This window comes from Anomaloglossus baeobatrachus, chromosome 12 (genome assembly GCF_048569485.1).
Source record: "Anomaloglossus baeobatrachus isolate aAnoBae1 chromosome 12, aAnoBae1.hap1, whole genome shotgun sequence".
In the NCBI taxonomy this organism is placed as follows: Eukaryota; Metazoa; Chordata; class Amphibia; order Anura; family Aromobatidae; genus Anomaloglossus; species Anomaloglossus baeobatrachus.
The window spans coordinates 96374148-96397301 of record NC_134364.1 but is presented as its reverse complement, the minus strand read 5'-3'; the positions used below and the strand labels follow the sequence as shown (position 1 = coordinate 96397301).

The 23154-nt window shown below is 42.9% G+C and overlaps 1 protein-coding gene across 1 annotated transcript in view; it reads left to right on the top strand.

Annotated features, from left to right (window-relative positions):
• The first annotated feature begins 416 nt into the window (after positions 1–416).
• INSRR (insulin receptor related receptor) overlaps positions 417–23154 on the top strand; it is a 49875-nt gene continuing 27137 nt past the window's right edge. The window contains exons 1-12 of the mRNA XM_075329742.1: positions 417–562; positions 6736–6874; positions 7219–7349; positions 9405–9454; positions 11011–11553; positions 17659–17971; positions 18409–18551; positions 18736–18880; positions 19130–19344; positions 19563–19686; positions 21230–21468; positions 22846–23013. Coding sequence (XP_075185857.1) covers positions 417–562; positions 6736–6874; positions 7219–7349; positions 9405–9454; positions 11011–11553; positions 17659–17971; positions 18409–18551; positions 18736–18880; positions 19130–19344; positions 19563–19686; positions 21230–21468; positions 22846–23013 — 2356 coding nt within the window. The remainder of the gene's footprint in view (positions 563–6735; positions 6875–7218; positions 7350–9404; positions 9455–11010; positions 11554–17658; positions 17972–18408; positions 18552–18735; positions 18881–19129; positions 19345–19562; positions 19687–21229; positions 21469–22845; positions 23014–23154) is intronic.

Here is a 23154-nt window from a genome sequence, read left to right as displayed (position 1 = left end):
CTCATTAGCAGAAAGAATGAAAAGGCTAGACTCACCTTTGGTGAGGAGCATGTTGTGTAGATAGAGGATAAGTGTCCACAGGTCATTTTAGTGATGAAAGCAAGTTTAATTTATTTGGGCCTCATGGAAACAATATGATTATCAACAAGCTGTGGAAAGACTGAATCCAAAATGTGTGAAGAAGTCAGTGAAAGGCGGTGGAGGAAGTGTCAGGGTTTGGGGAATGTTTTTTGCTGCAGGAGTTGGACCTTTCATACAGCTACATGGCAGAGTGAATGCAAGTCTGGATCAGAATCTTCTCCACAACACGTGGCTCCTTACTTGCATTCATCATTCAATCAGCCAGCAATATTCATGCAGGACAATGGCCCCTGTCACACAGCAAAACAGGTAAAGCAGTTAATGGAAACAATAAAATGGCCACAGCCCTCACTCCTGATCTAAACCAAATAGAAAACCTCTGGAAATACTTGGTGACAAAATTATGGCCAAGAAATCCACAACCGTCCAAGAACTGTGGATGTGACTATAAGAAGAGTGGACAAAATCACACCAGAGCAGTGTGAGAGACTAGTGATGTCCTGTGGCCACAGATGTGCTGAAGTCATTCACAGCGACGGCCGGTACACGTCCTACTGATTGTGACTCTTGTTACCTGCAGAACATTTACTGATAAGCTCTCTCTGTACTGCAGTCATTGCTGTTCTCGTATTATCATTATCACGTTTTGGGCAAAATAAAGGTTTTATATTGATAAACTTTGGATCTTTTGTAAAACCCTGTTCTAGTGGCATAGTGCACCCCTTACACAAAAAACACACCTTCAAATGTTCATCAATAGAGATTAGATTATTTATGAAAAAAGCAAGTGATCATACATTGTTCTCTAATTTTAATCTCCAGTGTATATATATATATATATATATATATATATATATATATATACACACACACACACACACACACACACACACACGTACAGTCCATATACAAAGGAATACATGCAGGTACAATACAATATATTACATTCATACTCGATAAAATACCTATATAATGTTGTTCACACATATATATATATATATATATATATATATATATATATATATATTTATATATATACTGTAAATGTACAGTATATGTGGCACCCCTGAGGTGTCAGGTGCTACAGGGTATTGCACCCAGGTACAGGTGCAGTGCTAACACTGGGTTCTTGGAAGACCGGTGCCGGTAAATACCATTCAAACACATACATGCCCTTTTTCCCAGACGGGGTAACAGGCTAGAGACGGATCTGATGGATGGACACCTATTGGTCAGGACTTATCCATTCTGCTAGTCAGAAACCAGGGAGGGGCTAGTCAGAGGAGTTGACAAGAGACGGACATCTTGAAAGGAAGTGAGAAGTCGACGTTCAGACAGAAAGTGAAAAAGTGGCTTGTTGGGCTCCAGGCGTACGGTCACCAGGGAGAGTACGGTGTGAGTACTCACGTGACCGAACACCGGCGGGATGCAGAGCCCTAGTTCAGGAAGACACTTCAAGCCCACCTGATAAATCTGCCCGGTGGGGGAATTATCAAGGTTCCTCACCAACGTTAGTGTCCGGGGCACAGCAGCAAAGAGGGAACCCGGAGACTGGGACAGAGGTCCGACCCAAAAGAGGTTCAAGCTGCCTGCCATACGGGCCAGGTCTGTGACAACAGGAGGGGACCCCAGAACGCTTCAGGCCACGGGGACCCACCAATTGCAGATGGGTGCAAGGAAGTAAAGCTCACCAAGTCACTACACCGGCACTGGGAACAAGGGAATACCGGATTACCTGAGGCCCAGATTGGTAAAGACCAGCACCAGCCGGGTTGGAGCTTCACAGAACCAGTGAGTAAAGAACAAGTTAAACCGCAGCTCCTGTGTTGTCTGAATTCTTCCTGCACCCCTGCATCACCAACCTTCACCTTACTACAACCACCATCATTCTCCCCTGGGGCTCTGCTCTACTTGCGGAGGGCCATAACATCCAAGCTGCTCAATACCCCACCAGCCCCAGCAGCGAGAGACTATGCAGAGGCGGCTTTCCCCAAACAGCCGCACACCGTAAGTGACGTCACGAAAATTTATTTTTAAATTTTTTTATTTTTATTCTCCTTTATTTCCCTTTTTCAAGCGACCCCCAGGGTCACGGAACCGGGCACCGGCCATTCCTGTGACACGTCCCCGTGAGTCAAGGCCCGGGACCGAGCACCCCACTAGCCCTGGGTGTGTCATATATACTAAAGGAAAGTAGACACTGTATGACATAATGGTGCAGTATATTATACCCATATACACACAGTAGAGGTGTCTGGGGATGGAGGGGTTAAGCTCGGCTCATGTTTCCTGTTATTCGGTGTCTTCTTGCCTCTCATTTGTTACAGTCACAGTTTTCAGGGTAAATATTTAGTGCTGGATGACCCAAAACAAAGGAAAAAGAAAAATGTCACCAAAATATTCCAGGAGGCGGAGAACTCGGCTGTGTCTTCCAAGAAAGTTCTTCTAGATCTTTCTATTTTGCTTTTTTTTCCTGCTTTTTTATTTTTACCCCCCCAAAATTTATTTTTTTTAAATCGTGTTTTATTGATCATACGGTCCCAAGTTTCTTAAAGAATGACATAATTTCACATGTAAAACTAAGAAACAAAAAGGCCGGTATCACATCCAACATTCATGGTTTGGTAACTCAACAGTTACCGTATGTCTATAAGGCTATGTTCACATGATACGTTTTTGCAGTGTTTTTTTTCACCCATAGAAAGCAATGAGAGAGAAGAAACTCTAAAAAAACAAACACTTTTTGTGTGTTTTTTTAAGTGTTTTTGATGAATAAAACAAACTTTATTAAATGCGCTGTAGACAAAGCACATACACAAATTACACCCCCCAAAAAGCTACAATCGACGCAACAAAAACAGGCAAAAATGCTGCAAAATGGGCCAAAAGAAATATGGCAACAGAAAAAAACAATGTGACCACATCCTTAAACTGTTGTGCTCAAGTCTGGAGACTATGGATGCTCTGGGTAACCCATCAAACTCAGTGAATTTTGCAATTTAAAAAAACAAACACAAAAACATAAAAAAGGTTAAAAAAAACAACACCAAAAAAAACATAATTCTTTATTGTCCCTAAACTAAAATTTGGTAGCAGCTTTTTTTTTTAATTTTGTGGGGTTTTTCGAATTTTTTACTGCTTTTACGGTGCAGTAAAAATGGATTTTTTGATAAAAAAACACATATTGTTCAAAAATATAGTAAAAATGCTGCAGTGATTTAATAAAATTGTGGTAAAAAATACAGCCTAAAAGGGTCGTCCTCGGTTAGGAACTAGTGATGAGCGGGCACTACCATGCTCAGGTGCTCTGTACTCGTAACTAGTGATGAGCGGGCACTGCCATGCTCAGGTGCTCTGTATTCGTAACTAGTGATGAGCGGGCACTACCATGCTCGGGTGCTCAGTACTGGTAACTAGTGATGAGCGGGCACTACCATGCTCGGGTGCTCAGTACTGGTAACTAGTGATGAGCGAGCACTACCATGCTCGGGTGCTCAGTACTCGTAACTAGTGATGAGCGGGCACTACCATGCTCAGGTGCTCTGTACTCGTAACTAGTGATGAGCGGGCACTACCATGCTCAGGTGCTCAGTACTCGTAACTAGTGATGAGCGGGCACTACCATGCTCAGGTGCTCTGTACTTGTAACCAGTGATGAGCGGCACTACCATGCTCAGGTGCTCTGTACTTGTAACCAGTGATGAGCGGGCACTACCATGCTCAGGTGCTCTGTACTCGTAACTAGTGATGAGTGGGCACTACCATGCTCGGGTGCTCTGTACTCGTAACTAGTGATGAGCGGGCACTACCATGCTCGGGTGCTCAGTACTCGTAACTAGTGATGAGCGAGCACTACCATGCTCGGGTGCTCAGTACTCGTAACTAGTGATGAGCGGGCACTACCATGCTCGGGTGGTCAGTACTCGTAACTAGTGATGAGAGGGCACTACCATGCTCAGGTGGTCAGTACTCGTAACTAGTGATGAGCGTGCACTATCATGCTCGGGTGCTCAGTACTCGTAACTAGTGATGAGCGGGCACTACCATGCTCAGGTGCTCGGTAATCGTGACTAGTGATGAGCGGGCACTACCATGCTCAGGTGCTCAGTACTCGTAACTAGTGATTGGCGAGCACTACCATGCTCAGGTGCTCGGTACTCGTAACTAGTGATGAGCGGGCACTACCATGCTCGGGTGCTCTGTATTCGTAACTAGTGATGAGCGTGCACTACCATGCTCGGGTGCTCAGTATTTGTAACTAGTGATGAGCGGGCACTACCATGCTCGGGTGCTCTGTATTCGTAACTAGTGATGAGCGGGCACTACCATGTTCATGTGACGCCCTGGCAAAACCAGATAGTCACAGATGACTGTACCCCCACCAAGGGTACAGGAATCGCCTTCTCCTTGGGATTTAACATCACATCCCACACACAGGAACACCAGCCACAAAGCCTAGTCGCCCCCCCCCATGACAACCAGAACACACCTGTGGGCGGGACCAGGCGGATGGGAACGCCCACCTAGGGGTCTTGGGGTGACAGGGGGAGGGAACACAGTAGTTGAAGTTGAGTTGGAGTGGTGGAGTTGTAGTAGTGAGTCGGAGAGGAGTGGAGTAGAGAGTGGGAGCCTGTCGGTGCAGTCTGACAGTGAGTGGAGCTGAGTGGTCACGGGTCGGAGCTCTTGGATTACGGGAAAACCGACTAGGTGGCAGACGGCAGGATCGAGCCACTGGCGACGGAGATCTGGTTGCAGGAGACCTGAAGTGGACCGGGGCAGGGTTTTAGCCCGCCGGTACCGACAGTGGGAATCTGGTCCGGAGACCGTGCACAGGCGGGATACCTGGACCCTAGGATGAGGCAAGCTTCAAGTCCCTTGTTAATTGACCAGCGGGACAAGGTTCCAGGCCTTGTTTCCAGAGAGAAGCCCGGAGAGCAAAACGGCAGCCCAACACGGGGAATAGGGTGTCCGCCAGAACCCGCTAAAATCCCAAGGGTCACTGCTCCCTCTGTACACAAAACCACAGGGGAGCGGATTTCTCCCATTCCCTACCTTGCTAACCCGTGTGCGGTACCAGCACACCTCTCCAACGGCAACCGGCATCCGGCCTTGGTTTACAGTACAGACTCTGTGTGGATTATTCCTAATCGTGAGTACACCGGTGTCATCCGGTCCAACCTGCCGACGGCGCCCCAGCACTGCTCCCCACCTACACCTGGGCCCCGGGACTACACCTTCCCTACCCGTGGAGGGGATAACATCCTGCTGACCGCACACCATCGGTCACGGGCACTGGCATCAGAGGCAGCGGCGGTGCCACCTTCTCATCACCACAACCCACGGGTGGTGTCACAGACAAAAACTATCTCCCCTGTAAATACCCCCCTTTTCACTGTTGCGAGGATGGGCGGTTGCGCGAGCCCTGGGTCCAGTCACCACTCGAGCCCCAGACATGATTCAGGACCCGAGCACACTGAGCAGCGCCTCTGCCGTGGAGCGGCACCCGTCCGCGACACTCAGGTGCTCGGTAATCGTAATTAGTGATGAGCGGGCACTATCATGCTCGGGTGCTCAGTACTCAAAACCAGCAGTTGATTCTTAGCTGGGCACGATTTGAGTACTAGAGTATAATGGAAGTCAATGGGGAACTGGAGCATTTTTCTGGAAGATGAAAAACTGAAGCATTTTTTTCTTGAAAATGGAAAACTCAAGCATTTTTCAGGAAGATTTGAAACTCAAACATTTTTTCCGTAAGATGGAAAACTCAACTATTTTTACAGAACATGTGAAATTTGAGCATTTTTCTGGAAGATGAGAAACTGGAGCATTTTTCCAAAAGATGGGAAACGAGCATTTTTCTGGAAGATGGGAGACTCGAACATTTTCCCAGAAGATAGGAAACGCAAGCAATTGGGAAAAAAACCTGGAAAAAAACAAGAGCATTTTTCAGGAAGATGGGAAACGCAAGAATTTTTCTGTCTGATGGCAGACTCGAGCATTTTTCCATAAGATCAGAGACTCGAACATTTTTCCCCAAAGATGGAAAACTCACACATTTTTCAGGTCGATGGGAAACTCACACATTTTTCAGGACGATGGGAAACTCACACATTTTTCAGGACGATGGGAAACTCACACATTTTTCAGGACGATGGGAAACTCAAACATTTTTTACATAAAATGGAAAACTCGAGTATTTTTTTTCCAGAAGATGGAAAACTCAAGCATTTTTCTAGAAGATGGCAAACCAGTGCATTATTCTGGAGGAAGGACAACTAGTGCATTTTTCAGGAAGATGGGAAACTCATGCATTGTTCCAAAAAATGGAAAACTTGACCATTTTTCCAGAAGATTTTCTGGAAAAAAAAAAAATCTCGAGTTTCTCGTTGACTTCTATTATACTTGGAACTGGAGTAGAGATGGTGCGAGCATCCGATTTCTCGTTTCAAGTACTGAGCACCAGAGCATGGTAGTGCTCGCTCATCAGCATTAGTAACACATTGCTACCTGCTTCCAGGAAAGGGGTCGATATGTAATACCACATACAACCTGCAGACAAGAGTGGCGCTGTTTTGGTCCAATATAACCACTTTGGAACGCTGCCAAAGAGACAGAATTTTTCACATGGCTTGTATTTTGTGTGTCTTTTCACAGTTTTTATATTATGAAAATTTGCCTGAGACGAAAGAAGCGAGAACAGCAGATCTCCGTCATCTTGTGGGATCTGCTAACGGAGCACAGGTTAACCCCTTCAAGGCTAGATCTGAGGTTCTCAACCATTTCTGTGCAGCAGGTATAGGTGGAGCCCAGTGTATGCCATGTACAGTAAGGGGTGTGGGTGATAGGTATGGCGGCCAATGATCAACAGCAGGGACCTGTCATTGTGGTACAATCAGGACAAACCTGCTGCAATACAACTAGGAGACGCTTCACTAAGTCACACCCCTCCAGTACACAGGTGCTCACACTGCAGAGCTCAGGTGCACAATGTTATGTGGAGCCTCTAGCATCCACTACTCCCCCCATCATACCCACATGGCATGAAGCGCCCCGTACTAGCAGCCGCATGGACGTCTGATTGCCTTTAATTTTACCAATTATTACTTTTATTTTATTTATTTTTACATTTTATTTTAGATTTTTACCAAATTTTTCAAAATTGAAGAATCAGAAAATGGAGCGGACGCCCCCCCACGGGTGGGTTATATCCTTCACTATGGCGCTGCTCATCGGTCTCGTGTTTGTCGCGAGCGTGGAGACAACAGACTGTAAGTTTTCCATTTTATATATACAGTGTGTGTGGTGGTGTGTGTGGTTTTTTTTTATATCTATCTATCTATCTATATTATACCATCAAGTCCCCCCAGTTCAGATTATGAGGGTCTCTGGGGGCCTCGCCCCCATTTTACTTTTTCATTTCCAAATTAATAGGTGATTTTGTTCTAGGGGCCGTGTTCAGATGGGGTATTAGTCCATTATTTTTTAATATGGAGGACTAGGCTATCACAATCCATTAAAGGGGATGTCCAACATTTTTCAGGAACAGTGCCATCTTTGTCTATGGACTATGTCTGAAATTACAGCTCCGTCCCATATGAAAGTGTGGAAGTGACTCGCACTTCCAGATACGACCTATGGAGAAGTGTGGCACTGTTTTTTTTTGTTTGTTTTTTTTTATTTATTTTGACCTAAAAAAAAAAAAAAAAAAAAAAAGTTTCGCCAGTCTTTATTTATTTGTTTGCAATCATTTTCTGACTCTGTTACTATCCGAAATGTAGACCAGTTTTTTCTTTTGCTGATTGAATGGAAAATAATAATATCACTAAGGCCTTATACATACATTGAAGATTTAGGACCTTGTTGTGGTTTCCCATAGCAACCAATTACGGTCCCAGTTTTCATTTTTCAAGAGCAGAATACAAGATGACAGCTCCAATGTGATTGGTTGCCAGGGTTAGTTTCATAAATTTGCCCCAAAATGAGTCATTACCCCCAGAGATGGGCCCTAGAGGAGGATAGGTAATAAGGCCAGTGTAACACTCCTGACATTCACGGTCTGAGCATTGACCTCGTTATTCAGGACGGTCATTAGCCCCAGGACTTAAACTCAACAGCCTGAGTTTGGTCTGTGCTTGTATTGTGAATGCCAAGTATGAAACCGGCCATTTCCAAAAAACATAGGGCATCAAGTGAATTGGTCGAGGGCTGCTCAGAGACCAGCCCACCATTTTGGAGATGGATTGTTGTCCCTGCCAATGAAATCGATTAAATGGCAATTCACTAATATAATTATCCTAAATGTTTCACTCCCAGCTTTGAGTACATCATTGCACAATATTAAAGGAGTTGTCACCACAAGACAACCCCTTTTTGTTTTTTAATTAAATTTGGCCGATAGATCAATCGATCATGATTAGTTGGGAAGCTATGTCTAACTGTACATTGTCTCTGCAGTGGCCTCTACAGGAGAAATGAATTATTACATGGCGCTCATTCTACTGAATGTAATACATGGGTGGTCCCGGTCCTCCAGAGCAAACAAAACTCAGGATAATTGAAGAAGAGTCCTGAGTATTATTTGCTAGATTTTTTTTTTTCCATTTTTTTTAATATTTTTAAAGGGACAGACTCCTGGAAATTTCCTAATTGGTAGGAAATAATGTGATATTTTTCCAATGCACCCGTTTTATTGTTTGGTGTCTGTATTTTACGATGCCCCGGTCAGCCTTTAAAAAAAAAATAAATTGCTACATAAGAAGTGATCAGTCAACATAATATACCGCGCATGTGTTTACAGTACACACGGCGTGCGCCGCTCCAGAGACCGTGCCAAAAAGATGTTATTTTTGTTGTTTCAATATTTTGCCCAAAACAGCAGGTGGCTATGCTTGCTGGTCAAGAAGCCGTGCAACCTGCATTTCCAGGAGTCGGTTATGCCATCATTAACTCCTGATCTGCCAGAGGAATTCTAGGGGCATAGGTGCTTGAGGAGGAATGTGGAAATGCTGTGATTAATTCAGTCTATAAACATGGAACATCTTCACATTGATACAAGCCAAGAAAGTAATTTAATTTCCTCGAATTTGGCTAGACTTTCCTTATTGAATAGTTGATTTTCTGATATGAGTCCCATGGTCTCGATGAGCTCCGAGAATTTGACAGCCACCGATTTTGTATGTTTGAACTCCCAAGATGCCACCAATTTGATCCTCTGATACTTTTAGTGGTTTGGGTCCCAGATTTTTCTCATTGCTCACCTAAAATCCTCCATATGGTACCAGAGATAAGGGCTTTTTATTTGATTCTTATTTTATGGTCTTTAGTAAAGGAGTAATTGTGCAGAGGATCCTGAAGACACGCCCCGGAGGATCCTGTGAGTAACACCCCCATAGTAAAGGCAATAGCAACAGGTAAAAAAAAATCCATATGGTGGATTTAAAGAAAACCAACTACTCAACAGGAATAAAATAAGAGCAGAAACTGTCTAGCATAACTGCTCCATTCCTTCTGATTTTGAAGGGTCGTCATCAGCTGGAAATATTGATCCTATCATAAAAGTCACATCACAACCTTGGGCCACCAGGAAATCCTTAAGTTCCCCGATATATGTCAGTAAACCAAATTAGCAGTTGAATGGCTGGAGGGACTCAAAAAGTGACAACCGATGTGGAACAGAGATTGTCACTTCCCTTCCAGCAGAATTTAATGAGGACAGCTCATCAGCTCAAAAATTTCCTGGTGGGCAAAGGTTGTGATGTGATGTGATTCTAGGCATCACATTACAAATATGATGGAACAGGTGTTTTTTTTTTTTCTTTTTTTTTACTGGGATTCAATCCATTTTGTAATTTATTTTTTATTTTTACAAATATTATACAGTAGGAAATTTGTCACTGTAGGGGTCCTAAAGGTCCACCACTGATCTGGAGGGACACTAAGTATCTATTTACTGTAAATGTACTTGAAAACTAAAACTAACAAGGTCTCGGAGCTTCGCTCTATAATCTGTTGTTGGGGTAAATAGATTCTTCTGAAGTTTTTGGTTTTACTCTAAGAGGGTCAGGGTGGTAGGAATTACGATTTTGTCCTTCAGTTCCGTACTCGCTGTGGCCTTCACATATATAGGTGACAATCGTCACCCATCGGTCACATAGCAATTTGGCCATTAATAATTATTACAATTTCATCTCCATTTTCAAAACTTGGAAAATTAGTCAGGTTGAAGGCCTACTCTGAATGGTCAGGCTTTCCATTTCAAAGTCAAGAGGTTGGTATAAACATCTCAAATTAAGCCTACAGTAGCCTCTGGGAGGAGATGACTCTCTCAAAGCCTTAAATAAGGGTCAAATCCTTTTTGGGGTTTTTTTGTGGAAATTCTTTTTGTACTTCTGGGGCACATTGGTAAAAAAAAGCCCCCATCCATATTCTATGCCAAGGTGGACTTTCATGTCACAAACGTTTCTACAATGGTGGTTACGTCTTCTACCTATTGAGTGACCTAATCGCTGATGTACAGGATGTGCCAGATGTTTTATGGGAATTCTTATAGAGAAGTAAACATGGTTCACCTGCCATGATGAGAGGTATTTCATCAAACTAATCACTGTGTCACGAACTGGCGTCCATCTGCACGTCCTACTCGTTACAATGAGATAATGCTTGTTTTTCCATAAACAAGGCTTCATCATCTGGTGTCCATAGAGGTGGTTGGAAGAAAAAAAATTCTTGATAATACGGCACCTGAGGGAGCATGCCTTTGTTGGGGGGGGGGGCATATTTACAAGGGCCACACTCTATATCTTGATATGAAATCTTTGGCTTCGAAAAATTAGAGTAGGCCCTGTAGATTTTAGTGGATGACATACTGGAGGTCCATAGGATGATCGCCATATCTACAACTCCTAAACGGCTTTTCCTTTTATCTTTCAGTTTGCGGCAGCATGGACATCCGGAGTGATGTGAGTCAACTCCATAGGTTGGAGAACTGTACTGTAATCCAAGGCAATCTACAGATCCTGCTAATGTTTGGCACCAAGCCTGAGGATTTCCGAGGCCTGAGTTTTCCCCGTCTGACCATGATCACCGAGTATCTTCTCCTGTTTCGTGTCTACGGCTTAGAAAGTCTTCATGAACTCTTTCCCAACCTCTCGGTGATCCGTGGTACCGACCTGTTCTTCCACTACTCCCTGGTTATCTTCGAGATGCCTCATTTACGGGACATAGGACTTCTAAGTCTCACCAACATATTACGAGGAGCTGTCCGCATCGAGAGGAACCAGGAGCTCTGTCATGTCTCCACCATAGACTGGTCACTCATATCGGACACAGTGGACAGCCACTACATGGTCGGGAACAAGCCGATAGAGGAATGTGCAGATGTCTGTCCTGGCTTATCACAGTCTTCATGTGTGAAGACTGTGATAAGTGGCGTGCAGGAACCTCGATGCTGGACGTCTCGTCACTGCCAGAAAGGTAAAACATCGGTTTGTACCTAATTCTAAATTTAAGAGTCACTCCGTGTGGGGATAACAGAACAAGAAGAACATGGTTACAAGTAAGATAAGCAGCAGTACTCCATATCAGGCAGAAGCTGTGAAGGCAAACAAGATTTTAGGATCTATAAATCTGTTGTAATATTAGTCTTAGCTACATCTCCAAGGTAGACAGGATGAAACATTATAGGCTTAGATACATCAGTACCAACAGGATTACTATTACACTGGCTTAGACAGGAGAGGTTTAGATACACTAGCTCAGTAGAAGGCAATTCGCACATGAGTAGACAATATTCTACTTGAAAGGCTTGGATACACTAGTTTAGCAGAAGGAGTTTTGCACATGATGGGCTTAGATACACCTGCTCAGTAGAAAGGATTTCACATATGATAGGCCTAAATACTCTCCCTCAGAAGGTAGTATATTTCTAATCATAGGCTTAGCCTTTGATTTGCTGACTCTATAGTAGGCATTTTGCACATTATGAGCTTGGATACGCTGGCTTGGCAGAAGTTTTACATATGATGGGCTTAGATACACCAGCAGCAGACAGTATCACGGGAGTGGATTCGATACGCTTGCTCAGCAGAACGCATTTTTCACATGATTGGCTTAGATACGCTAGCTCAGCAAAAAACATTTTTCACATGACAGGCTTGGATATGCCGGCTTAGAAGACGGCATTTTCACATGCTGGGCTTAGATACGCCAGCTCAGCAGAAGGTATCTTTCACACGATGAGCTTAGATACACCAACTCAGCAGGCGCCATTTAGCAAATGAGTGGATAACATACACTGGCTGAGCATATAAGCTCACGCTTGCGAAGTTTAGATACTGTCTGAGCAGACAGTATCACATCTGATTAGATACAATTTGGATCAGGTCAACACTCTCCAGAGAGAGAACTTTTGTTCGAGTTAAACTTGTAGGAAAAGGGTTAATGAGCGCCTTCATATCTGTGGGGAGGGCATCAGTGAACACTGGTGTAACTTGAGCTGGGTTTTGCCCTGTGGGCGCAGGTAATGCTCCCGTACACGTGCTGCGGGTAGTCTCCTGTGTTTACAGTAAGCAATGGCTGACGTTCTTCCCTGCACACAAGCTGCCATGAAAGTAACAAAAACATGGCTGCTTGTATAAATGGCGCCACCTCTGTCCACAGGTTAAATGTGGTACTATTTTACTATAAGCTTCAAATTGACATGGCATCCAATAAGAGCTCAGCTTACATTTTCTGAATTGCTCTATAAAAATAAAAGCTGAGTTCTGATTGGTTGCTATTAGCAACCGAGACTAACAGTTTAGGCCTTAATTACAACAGTCAGCTAACAGTAAAATTGGCTTTGTTGCCCATAGCAACCACACTTACATGTTACACAGTTGTAGTAAATGAGGCCTAAACTGTGTCTTGGATGCTAATGACAACCAATCATAGCTTAGCTTTCATTTTTCCAGGGCAGTTTAATATCTGGAAATTGTACTGGTTGCTATGGAAACACAATCCTGCTTTTGTTGGACAAATGAAGCTGTGATTTATTTATTTTTTGGTTCCGTTTTTGACAACGGGGCCCAGCTTCCCCATGGGTTATTTACAGACAATGTGGTTCTGCTTTTTTAAAGAAAGCGGCCATTTTTTATTTTATTTATTTATTTTTTTTACCTTATCCAGCCCCTTTTAAAACTAGATTGGTATCTGGTTGCTAAGAACAAGCACCTTGACTACCATATTTAAAAGCTGTAGTTTAAAGCATGGTGGCAAATAGTGGTGCAGCTGCAATTTTTGTAATGGTAACCAATCAGATCTTTCCGTTTATCAAACAACATAAGAGCCAAGAAAGAAAGACACATGTTGCTGTGTTGTGCCCGATGGAACAGACAGGTTGGCACGCTACCCTGGCACGTCCCAGTCTGGATTTACATTTACATACCAAACACGGACAAATGGTGCCAAGTTTTCTGTAGAAGCGGATACTGGGTATTATGAGGACAGAGCATGAATGATGGGCTATACCAGGGCAATCCCTCCTGAAACTAATGATATACTATGAGGAACCCTTTTTCCAAATTCTAAATTCTGATGGGGGTTTGAATTCAAATGTCTCCTGAAACACTCTGTGCTGCTGAGTACCCCCTAATTCTTTGATTTTCAGCTTCATACTACTGTCATGATGATCTGGGAGAGTGGGGGACCGGGGCTCCTAGACTGGCCCTCAGACTAGGGGGTGCCCTAGCTATCTCTTATCTGTTACCCCTGAAGGTGAAGATGTCTGAGCCACCTTCCTAACCAGACCTTATTTTTTATACCTTCCCCTATACCATAGGAGTGCCGAGTCAGGGGTGTGATAACACCAGCACAGAGAGTTTTGGTGTCCCCTGTTTGTCTATCTCACAGCTTGCTCACGAAAAGGTATAAGAGGAAAATAAGAGCAGGGAGGCAAGACGATGAGAGAATTCCACAATAACTCCATGCACCACATAATATAATCACCAGCAGGACTGGGACACAACAGCACCCAGATCAACACAGCAATAAACTATAGTCGGCGTGGGAAGACAGATTCCACCATCTTAAAAAGGTGGGGAGAGTACATGTGATAGGTTTTCAGCAACATGTGATCAGATGTTAACTCTTGCTAACCTGACAATGTGCAAACAGCTGGTGTACATTTAAGCCTGCCTGTGTTACTCAAACGGGAGAAACCATAGTGTGGGGTGTAAGAATTTGTAGTCTGAACAGCATCTGATAACACTCGGTGAGTTTTGAGCAAAAACTCCATGGGACAACTATTCCTCGAATCATGATGCTCCCTTTGCATATAGCGTTCCTGTTCTGACCTTCTCCTAAGTCCTCTCCTTTCCTGAAATACTCTGTGCTGCTGGTTAACATTTCATTTTAGAATTGTCACCTGTGAATTCCCAGACGAGACGTGCAGGTCGCTCAAAATGTCTTCGGGAAAATTTTTCCCTCCCTACGGCTGGGAAGTGCTTTGGATTTTTAAGGTTAGGCACGTAATATTAGTGGCTGGGAGCATTCCTCCTATGGCTGACCTTCAATACTCAGCCTAGCAATAAGGTGAATTAAAGTTTAATCCCAGCAGCCATAGAAGGTCACCCTGCACTGTACGTATGCGCTGAGGAATAGGTCTAGTCCGGAGCTTTCCTTATTTTCTTGGGATGGTCCTAGATTGCAGGGATTTGTCGGATCTGTGTGGACTCCCGAATTGGGACAAGACTAGGGTAGTCTTCAGGACTGATTGATAGACTGACAAGCCTTATATGTAAAAAGGTTATTAAGACGTGTGTCTCAAGGCCAGGCTGTCTCAAATAGTGTTTATCTACATATAAAAACATTCTTAGTCCTTCTCTTCCCTGACATCTGCCATCAGAAGGAAAGCCAGAAACCGCCATCTTTCACCACCACCATACACTCGATGGTCACCGATTTCAGAGAACATTAATGCAGACCAAACCCGGCTGATTTTTCCAGAATAAGCAGTTGTTTGTACATGAGGATTAACACTATTTCTGGCCATAATAATATTTGTATTCTACATTTTTCACCAGTTTTTTTTTTTGTCTCTGAGCTAGTGGGTGGAGATTTGCTGCTACGATGTCTCCCATACACAGGCATATGGGATTCCGGTTTCCATATGTCTATGTAGCACATGTTCAGCAGCATGGAGGACATTTTACAGCAGGACTGGAGAGTGTAACTGTGAATCCAGCTCTGGGTGACTGAAGATACAATACTGGAAAGTAGTAACATTAAGAACATTATACAGCATTACTAAGCAGTATAGCTGTGAATCCAGCTCTGGATGAAGATACAATCTAGATTGTAGCATTGAGGACATTAGCCAGCATTACTGAGCAGTATGTATGTGAATCCAGCTCTGGGTGAAGATAAAACACTAGCAAGCAGTAGCATGATGGACATTACATATTATTACTAAACAGCAGATCTGTGAATCCATCTCTGCAGCAAAAAAGCCACTCTACTAGAAGCCATACTATCTGTTTGCCTCTTTACCTTTCTTGTTCCTTCTTTCTCCATAGACTTTAATAGGCAGCTGTAATGTGATCACTCAGTGAGCTGGAAGTCCCTCTTGACCAACATTTAAATTTTAACCCTATTTTAGAATGAATGATGTTCAGGGGATGAGAAGTTACTCCATTAGTGGAGAAAAAAAGCATCGGTTAGAATCCTAAAGGGCCTGTACAGTGGAAAGCATTTATATTAATAAGGTGTGTGCCACTTTCTTACTCAAAAAAAAAAAAAGTGGAGCAAAGGTATCCAGACGTGTGGCGTGGCCTCGCATTGGCACGGTATTGCAGTATTTTCAGGATTGTGTGTACCCAGCAAAGTTTAAAACCACAACAAGATCTTGTGCAATTGTCCTTCGTTTTTGGATACAAATGCAACAAGCTTTTTTGGCAGCCATAATCCTGTACAAAGAGACTATTTTATTGCATGTTTGGATTATAAACAGCAGTAAGGACAGCAAGTGCCTGGGGTCAGAATTGGGAGCCGCTGCCACCTGTGCCCGGTCTTCCGTGTGAATCTCTCCCCAGAGTGCAAGCTCCATCAAGGAAACCGAGGAATGTGCTTATTTCCTCCTGTCTGGCTGTGCAGCACGTTTTCATTTGATCATCCTGAGTCAATGTTTAAACACCGAAATATAATTCTTTCAAGATTAAATAAATGAGGTTTGTTCTGGCGACTGCCATTTAAAGGGACCTGTCACTTAGTCAGAAGTGGCCAGTTTTTACTCTTCATTTATTCATCCTGTTTCCCCGATAATGCCGCTTTTTGTTATTTTTAAATCTGCCATACGGTTCCAGAGATATGGGCAATAAGGGGGTTTGCAGAACAGCCTAAAGACACGCCCTAGAGGATCCTCTGGGCCACGCCCTCCTGAAAAAGACCTTAAAAAAATAATGCTATTTAAATGCCCGTATCTCTGCAACCATACGGCGGATTTTAAAATAACAAAAAACTGAATACTCAGGGAAGTAGTGGGAATAAATCAAGAGCAAAAAATAGTCATCTTTAATCTGGTGGAAGGTCTCCTTTAGTATTTTGCCTCCTCTGGTGTCTCCTGTTTGTCTAATAGGCCTGAATTAAGTGGCTCCTTAAAGAAATTGACTTAAAGACCTGCATACATGGACTGGTGGTGAGCGGGAAAATTGACCATAAATGATGCCCCTATCCTTTTGATATCAAATTATGACAATATGCATCAGACCCTGATACCTTCTTCTGTGAGCTGATCACTTTCCATAAATATTTTATTTTACTCCTCTAAAGGCCACTGTTCTCCTGAATCTGGCATTGTTTTTCTTTTGTTTTTGCTCCTCTCCGTTACCAAGATATGGCCCTTTTCTTCCAAGCATATAAATCTAGTCTTTTTAGTCAAGTGGGCATGGTCTTCAACTTTTCTCTATGGGAGTGTTCCTAAGTGCCATGCCCATGTGGCTAAAAGACTGGATTTACATACTGGAAATAAAGGGCCATATCTCGGGAATGGAGAGGCACAGGAGGAAAAGATAAACTATGCTGGATTCAGGAGAACAGCAGTAATTTACACCAGGCAGTTTTATAACATGTTTATGGGGAGTGACAGGCCCCCTTTAAAACACTGACCCCCTGCCACGTTTAAAGGGGTTCTCAAATACAGGAAAACCCTTTTTATAAAATGCTATAATGCCCATATAAAATAAGATTACATGCTCTTCTCTCTGTTACTCATGGACTACAGCCTTCACAGCTACATCAGACAGGGTTTTGACTAACAACTCTGCAGCCCAGCATCAGCCACTGATACGCTGCAGACATCTTGTGACATAAAATGCCATGTGAGTGCCGAGAGAGATGGCACTAGTTTGGGTGGCAAGAATGTGAGTTGTGTTTTTTTTTTTTTGTTTTTTTTTTTTTAATTAATTTATGGGTAATTTAGACAGACAGGAGTCATCCAATAGTGGACAATTACTTTAAGGCCTTGTCCACACTACTGATCCTTTTTGTACATGTTGATGATTGTGATCTGCCCCCTTGTTAATCATCCTCTCTTTCTGTTCTCAGTGTGTAACTGTGGCATAGACAGGCCTTGTACAAGCAGCGGAGATTGCTGTCACCCCGAGTGCCTGGGCGGCTGCAGTTCTCCTAGAGATCGTGGGGCCTGTGTGGCATGTCGTAATTTCTTCTTTGATGACAAGTGTTTGCCATCCTGCCCACCTAACACCTATGAGTATGAGGGCTGGAGATGTCTCACCGCAGAGTACTGCGCCAGCCTGGTCAAAGTCTCCGAGAACCCAAGAGAGTCTTCCAAGTTTGTCATCTATGAGAACCGTTGTCTGTCCGAGTGTCCATCTGGGTACACCAGGAATGAGAGCAGGTATGTTTGTTTAAATGAGAGGTAATGAAAAACACTACTAACCTAACTTTGGGGCTCACTACAATGCCCCTTCCTAGTTAGAGCATCATGGCCTTCTCCACAGCTCCAATATTTCCAAATTTACAATCATGGAGTTGAGTTTTTGGGTAAAATTTTTGAGGTTACTTAAGGACTTTAACAAATACTAGACTATTTATTTTAAATCTTTTTTTAGAAATTGCCCTTTTTTCATGATCTGCGACTGGTAGTACAGCTTAAGTCAATCCAAGTCATTAAGACTGAGCTGCAATATCAATTACAGCCCAATGACAAAAGTGGCCTCAATTTAGAGAAACAGATCCATTTAGATGTTGCCCATAAAATGGTAAAAGAACAGCCGTTAATTTCAGTGAACCCAAATGTTTTCCACATTTTATCCACAATTTCTTCTATCACAGTATTGTCTGCCACAAGTGTGAAGGCCATTGTCCAAAGGTCTGCAAGGTTGGAACCAAAGCCATCGATTCCATCCAGACTGCAAAAGAGCTTACTGGGTGCACGTTCATCGAAGGAAACCTCATCTTCAACATTCGCCGGGGAAGTGCGTATCTGATGCTTTCAGTCTAGATATATAGTGTTTAATCTGTTACAATCCCAGTCTTCGGAAGACTGATGACCTTGACTTTGGGGGTGTAGAAGTGGCCTAATATTCTCTATGGTTGTCATCATGACTTAGTTGGCTGAGTTGGTTGGGTCTTAATGTTCCTGTTAACTCTTTTATCTAGATAACCTGGCTATAGAGCTCCAGAGAAGTTTGGGTCTTATCGAGACCATCACTGGCTTTCTTAAAATCAAACATTCCTTCGCTCTTGTGTCTTTGTCCTTTTTCAAAAACCTGAAGTTGATCAGAGGAGATGCCATGGTGGATGGGTAAGAGAATGATTAGAAAGTCCATGTTGAAACCTATATAGAGGTTGCTTGGCTAGACCAATATTGTCAAAATAGTTAATATGTTTTTGTTTTTTTATTTTTGACATGTTGGATGGTCTGATTTGAGTCAGGTTACCCAGTTATTACCCGTTATTTATCCCACAGAAACATGAAATTAATTTTAGGTGGAACATCAGACTATGTCTTTGGTTCAATCTCTTTAAGTCTGTTCTTTGTGCTCTCTTCCAGGAATTATACATTGTACGTCTTAGACAATCAGAACTTACAACAACTATGGGATCAAAACCATGATAGCCTCTCTATTCCCATTGGAAAATTATACTTTGCTTTCAACCCCAAACTTTGCTTGTCAGAAATCTATCACACGGAGGACCTAACCGGGACGCAGGGGAGACAAAACAAGGCCGACATCAACCCTCGAACTAATGGAGATCGGGCTTCATGTGAGATATTATTTTTTTTTTTTCTTCTTTTATGTAGAAAATCCATCTTAGACACCATTTCTGTCAATAAGATTTTGCATGATCCTTTTATGGTCACATTACGGTGATATCATTGATGTCTTTTCATGATTCACCTTTGTCTGATCGATCGTCATTTACTCCAAAATATCCCCTCTGTGGTTGTATTCACTTCAATAAAAACTGTATTTTCATCACAGGCAAGACTGAAACGCTAAGATTTGTAGCCAATATGACCGAATCAGACCGTATCTTCTTGAAGTGGCAGAGATACAAGCCAGACAACACAGATATCCTCAGCTTTGTTGTCCACTTTAAAGAATCGTAAGTGGAAATGTATAAGGAAGATGGCATATAAAATAGAATTCTTAATAATTCTCAAAATGTGTGGAAGTCTACCAGGGAATAGACTTCCCAAACTCTTGAAAAACTGCTGGCATCATAAAAACCTTCTAGTAGGTTTCCTGTACGTGTTGCTGGGATGCTTAGTCTTCTGATGGAACGCCATAAAAAGGGTAGTCCTCCAGATCTTCTGGAAGACACATGGCACCACCAAAACTTTTCGAAACCTCCAAGGTTTCCCATACAGATGGCTCCTATGCAGAGGTATGTGTTACTGGATGTCTGTTTGCTGGTTGACTTTGAGGATCATTTAAAGGCAATATGTCAGTAGGATCAACCCTCCTAAGCCATCTACATCCACATGTAGGTCATAGAGTTTCATAGTTTTATAGTTTTTAAGGTTGAAGGGAGACTATAAGGGGCACTTTGCACACTACGACATCGCAAGCCGATGCTGCGATGCCGAGCGTGATAGTCCCCGTCGCAACTGCGATATCCTTGTGATAGCTGCCGTAGCGAACATTATCGCTACAGCAGCTTCACATGGACTCACCTGTCCTGCGACCGTCACTCTGGCCAGCGACCCGCCTCCTTATTAAGGGGGCGGGTCGTGCGGCGTCACTGCAACGTCACACGGCAGGCGGCCAATAGGAGCGGAGATGAGCGGGATGTAAACATCCCGCCCACCTCCTTTCTTCCGCATATCCTACGGAAGCCGCAGTGACGCCGGTAGGAGATGTTCCTCGCTCCTGCGGCTTCACACAGCGATGTGTGCTGCTGCAGGAGCGAGGAACAACATCGGACTGTCGCGTCAGCGTAATCATGGATTACGCTGACGCTGCACCGATGATACAATTACGACGCTTTTGCGCTCGTTAATCGTATCATCGAGCCTTTTACACACTACGATGTCACATGCGATGCCGGAAGTGCGTCATTTTCAATTTGACCCCACCGACATCGCACCTGCGATGTCGTAGTGTGCAAAGTACCCCTAAGTCCATCTAGTTCAACCCGTAAAGAGTTGAATAAAATGATACCTTGATATCTGCAATCTGATAGTTTATTCCTGAGGACTTCACATTTTTTTTTAATATCTTAATGAGCGGTTAAGATTTATTTGTGGGACATAGAACTCCCTGATAATCTAGTACTACCATTGTAAGACATTTCTCACACTGGTAATGCCCTCTTTCATTTTAAGACAAACTCTTGTGGCAGATAATCAGAGATCGCTGTCCCTCTCATAGATCTTAATAACTGATTTACATACTTAGAAAAATGTGGAGTATTCCAGAATAAGACATCGGAGTGCAGATATCAAGGTATCATTTTATTCAGCTTCCTATGACCTACATTACCATATAGATGGTTTAGTAGGGTTGATCCTACTGGCAGATGCTCTTTTAGTGATCCTCAAAGTCAACCAGCAGACAAGCATTCAATAAGTTTCATAGGCACTGATTATTTTGGTGATTATATTTCATAATGTCTTCTAAAATCATCCACCTTGTCCACTCTTCAGAGCTTTCCAGAATATATCGGAGTACCTTGGACAAGACGCCTGCGGGGCCAACAACTGGAATGTTATTGATGTAGAGCTGCCTTTGAACACTGAACAAGAACCGAGTATCACTTTACTAAACCTTAAACCATGGACGCAATATGCGATATATGTCCGGGCCATCACTCTGACTACAGCGGAGGAAGGCGAGAGCTTTGGTGCGCAGAGTGACGTGGTTTACATTCGGACTAAACCAGCAGGTAGCAAAGTTTTGTGAAGTTGATCCACAGTAAGAATTTTTTTTTTTTTAGGGGTTGATGTCACTCTACCATGGGTGCCATGAGCTTCAGACAACTGCTCTTGTATAAAGCCTTAATTAGACCTAATCAAACCAAAAAGATTTTTTGCGACTTGGAGGTAAAGTTCCATGGGGAAAATGTGCAAATTTAGTTTTCTTCCTACTGGTGGGAAATATCGGCCAAACCGGATACCTCCACAAGGAAGAGAAGCCTATCTTGTTGATGGCTGTTTCGAGCTTCTTGCCTCTCATCAGCATACAGCAGAGTACTGGTTGACTGATTTGCGTCTCCATACATCAGCTGGGTCTCTTTAATTAAATCCAGAGCTTGGTCTAAGGCCAAATTTACACATCTGTGTGTCCAAGGCTTACAAATTTTAGTTCAGGAGACCCAGTCCGTGGATGCAGGATAAGTAATGTTATCTTGCCAACTCTACTAACGAAGGGCCTTAAAAATACCTGTTTACAGAGGCCTTTTTTTTTTTTTTTTTTCTCCTTCTGAAGGACAGTCTGTTATGACAATTATGAGATGGATTTTCTTCCTCCTTCTCGAAGAGAGCAATTTTCTATATATCCTGTAAGGGAATTGGTTACCTGAAACGATTTAAGTTTTAGATTTATTCTTTTTATTTTTTGGCAGTTTTTATAATTTAAGTATCACAAACCTTTTTTTAAAGAAAAATTTATAGCAATTGGGGTTATGTTAGAAGCCTGTTTGATGAAAATGCACTTGTACATTAGAAGCAATGAACAGACTCCACCTCTATTTTTTTGTAGTGAAGTGGCCTAATGAGTGTGTGCAAAAGTGATTGTGGAGCAGGGGGAGCTGTGACATTGCCTATTGTGATTAGTGGATCTTGTATGATCAGTCATTGAAGTCCTGCCTCTGATGATAAAACTACTGAAAACCCTTCCTGAAACTACAAGACTTAGTAACCAGTGTGAAAGTTTCAGAATAACAATATTTTATTTTTTGGCACAGCTAAATTGTAGTGATGGGAGAACACTACCATGCTTGTGTGATCGGTACTCGTATCGAGCAGCTGGACACTTGGATGGGTGCCACTTGGGTACTTGATTATAATAGAAGTCAATGGAGAACTCAAGCATTTTTCCGGAGATTTCCAGAAAAATGATTGAGCTCCCCAATCCCTTCCATTCTATTCAGGTACTCAAGTCGCATCCTTTCCAGCATTAACTGCTTGTACAAGTACCAAATGGGGTGTAATACAACGCACGGAATTGGTCATGACTACCACGCCTCCATGTTTTTTTACAAAAACCTTTTGGGATAGGCTGCAATTCTTCAACTTCTTCCATGTTTTTCACTTGTCTGCAGCGCCCACTGTTCCTCAAGACGTGATGATCATGTCCAACTCTTCATCACATTTAATTGTTCGATGGAAGCCTCCTACCCAGCGCAATGGGAACATCAGTTACTACCTGGTGCTTTGGCAGCAGATGGTAGAAAATCAGGAGCTGTATAGCAACGATTACTGTACAAAAGGTTGGTATGTGACCTAACTAAAGAAAGATCTCAAACTTTGTTTTGGCTCCGAATGCCTTGATTTAGGATTATATATTTACAATAGATCTATATATGAGTAGCTCTTTACAATTTGCCTTCTTTGACAATTTTTTCTTAATA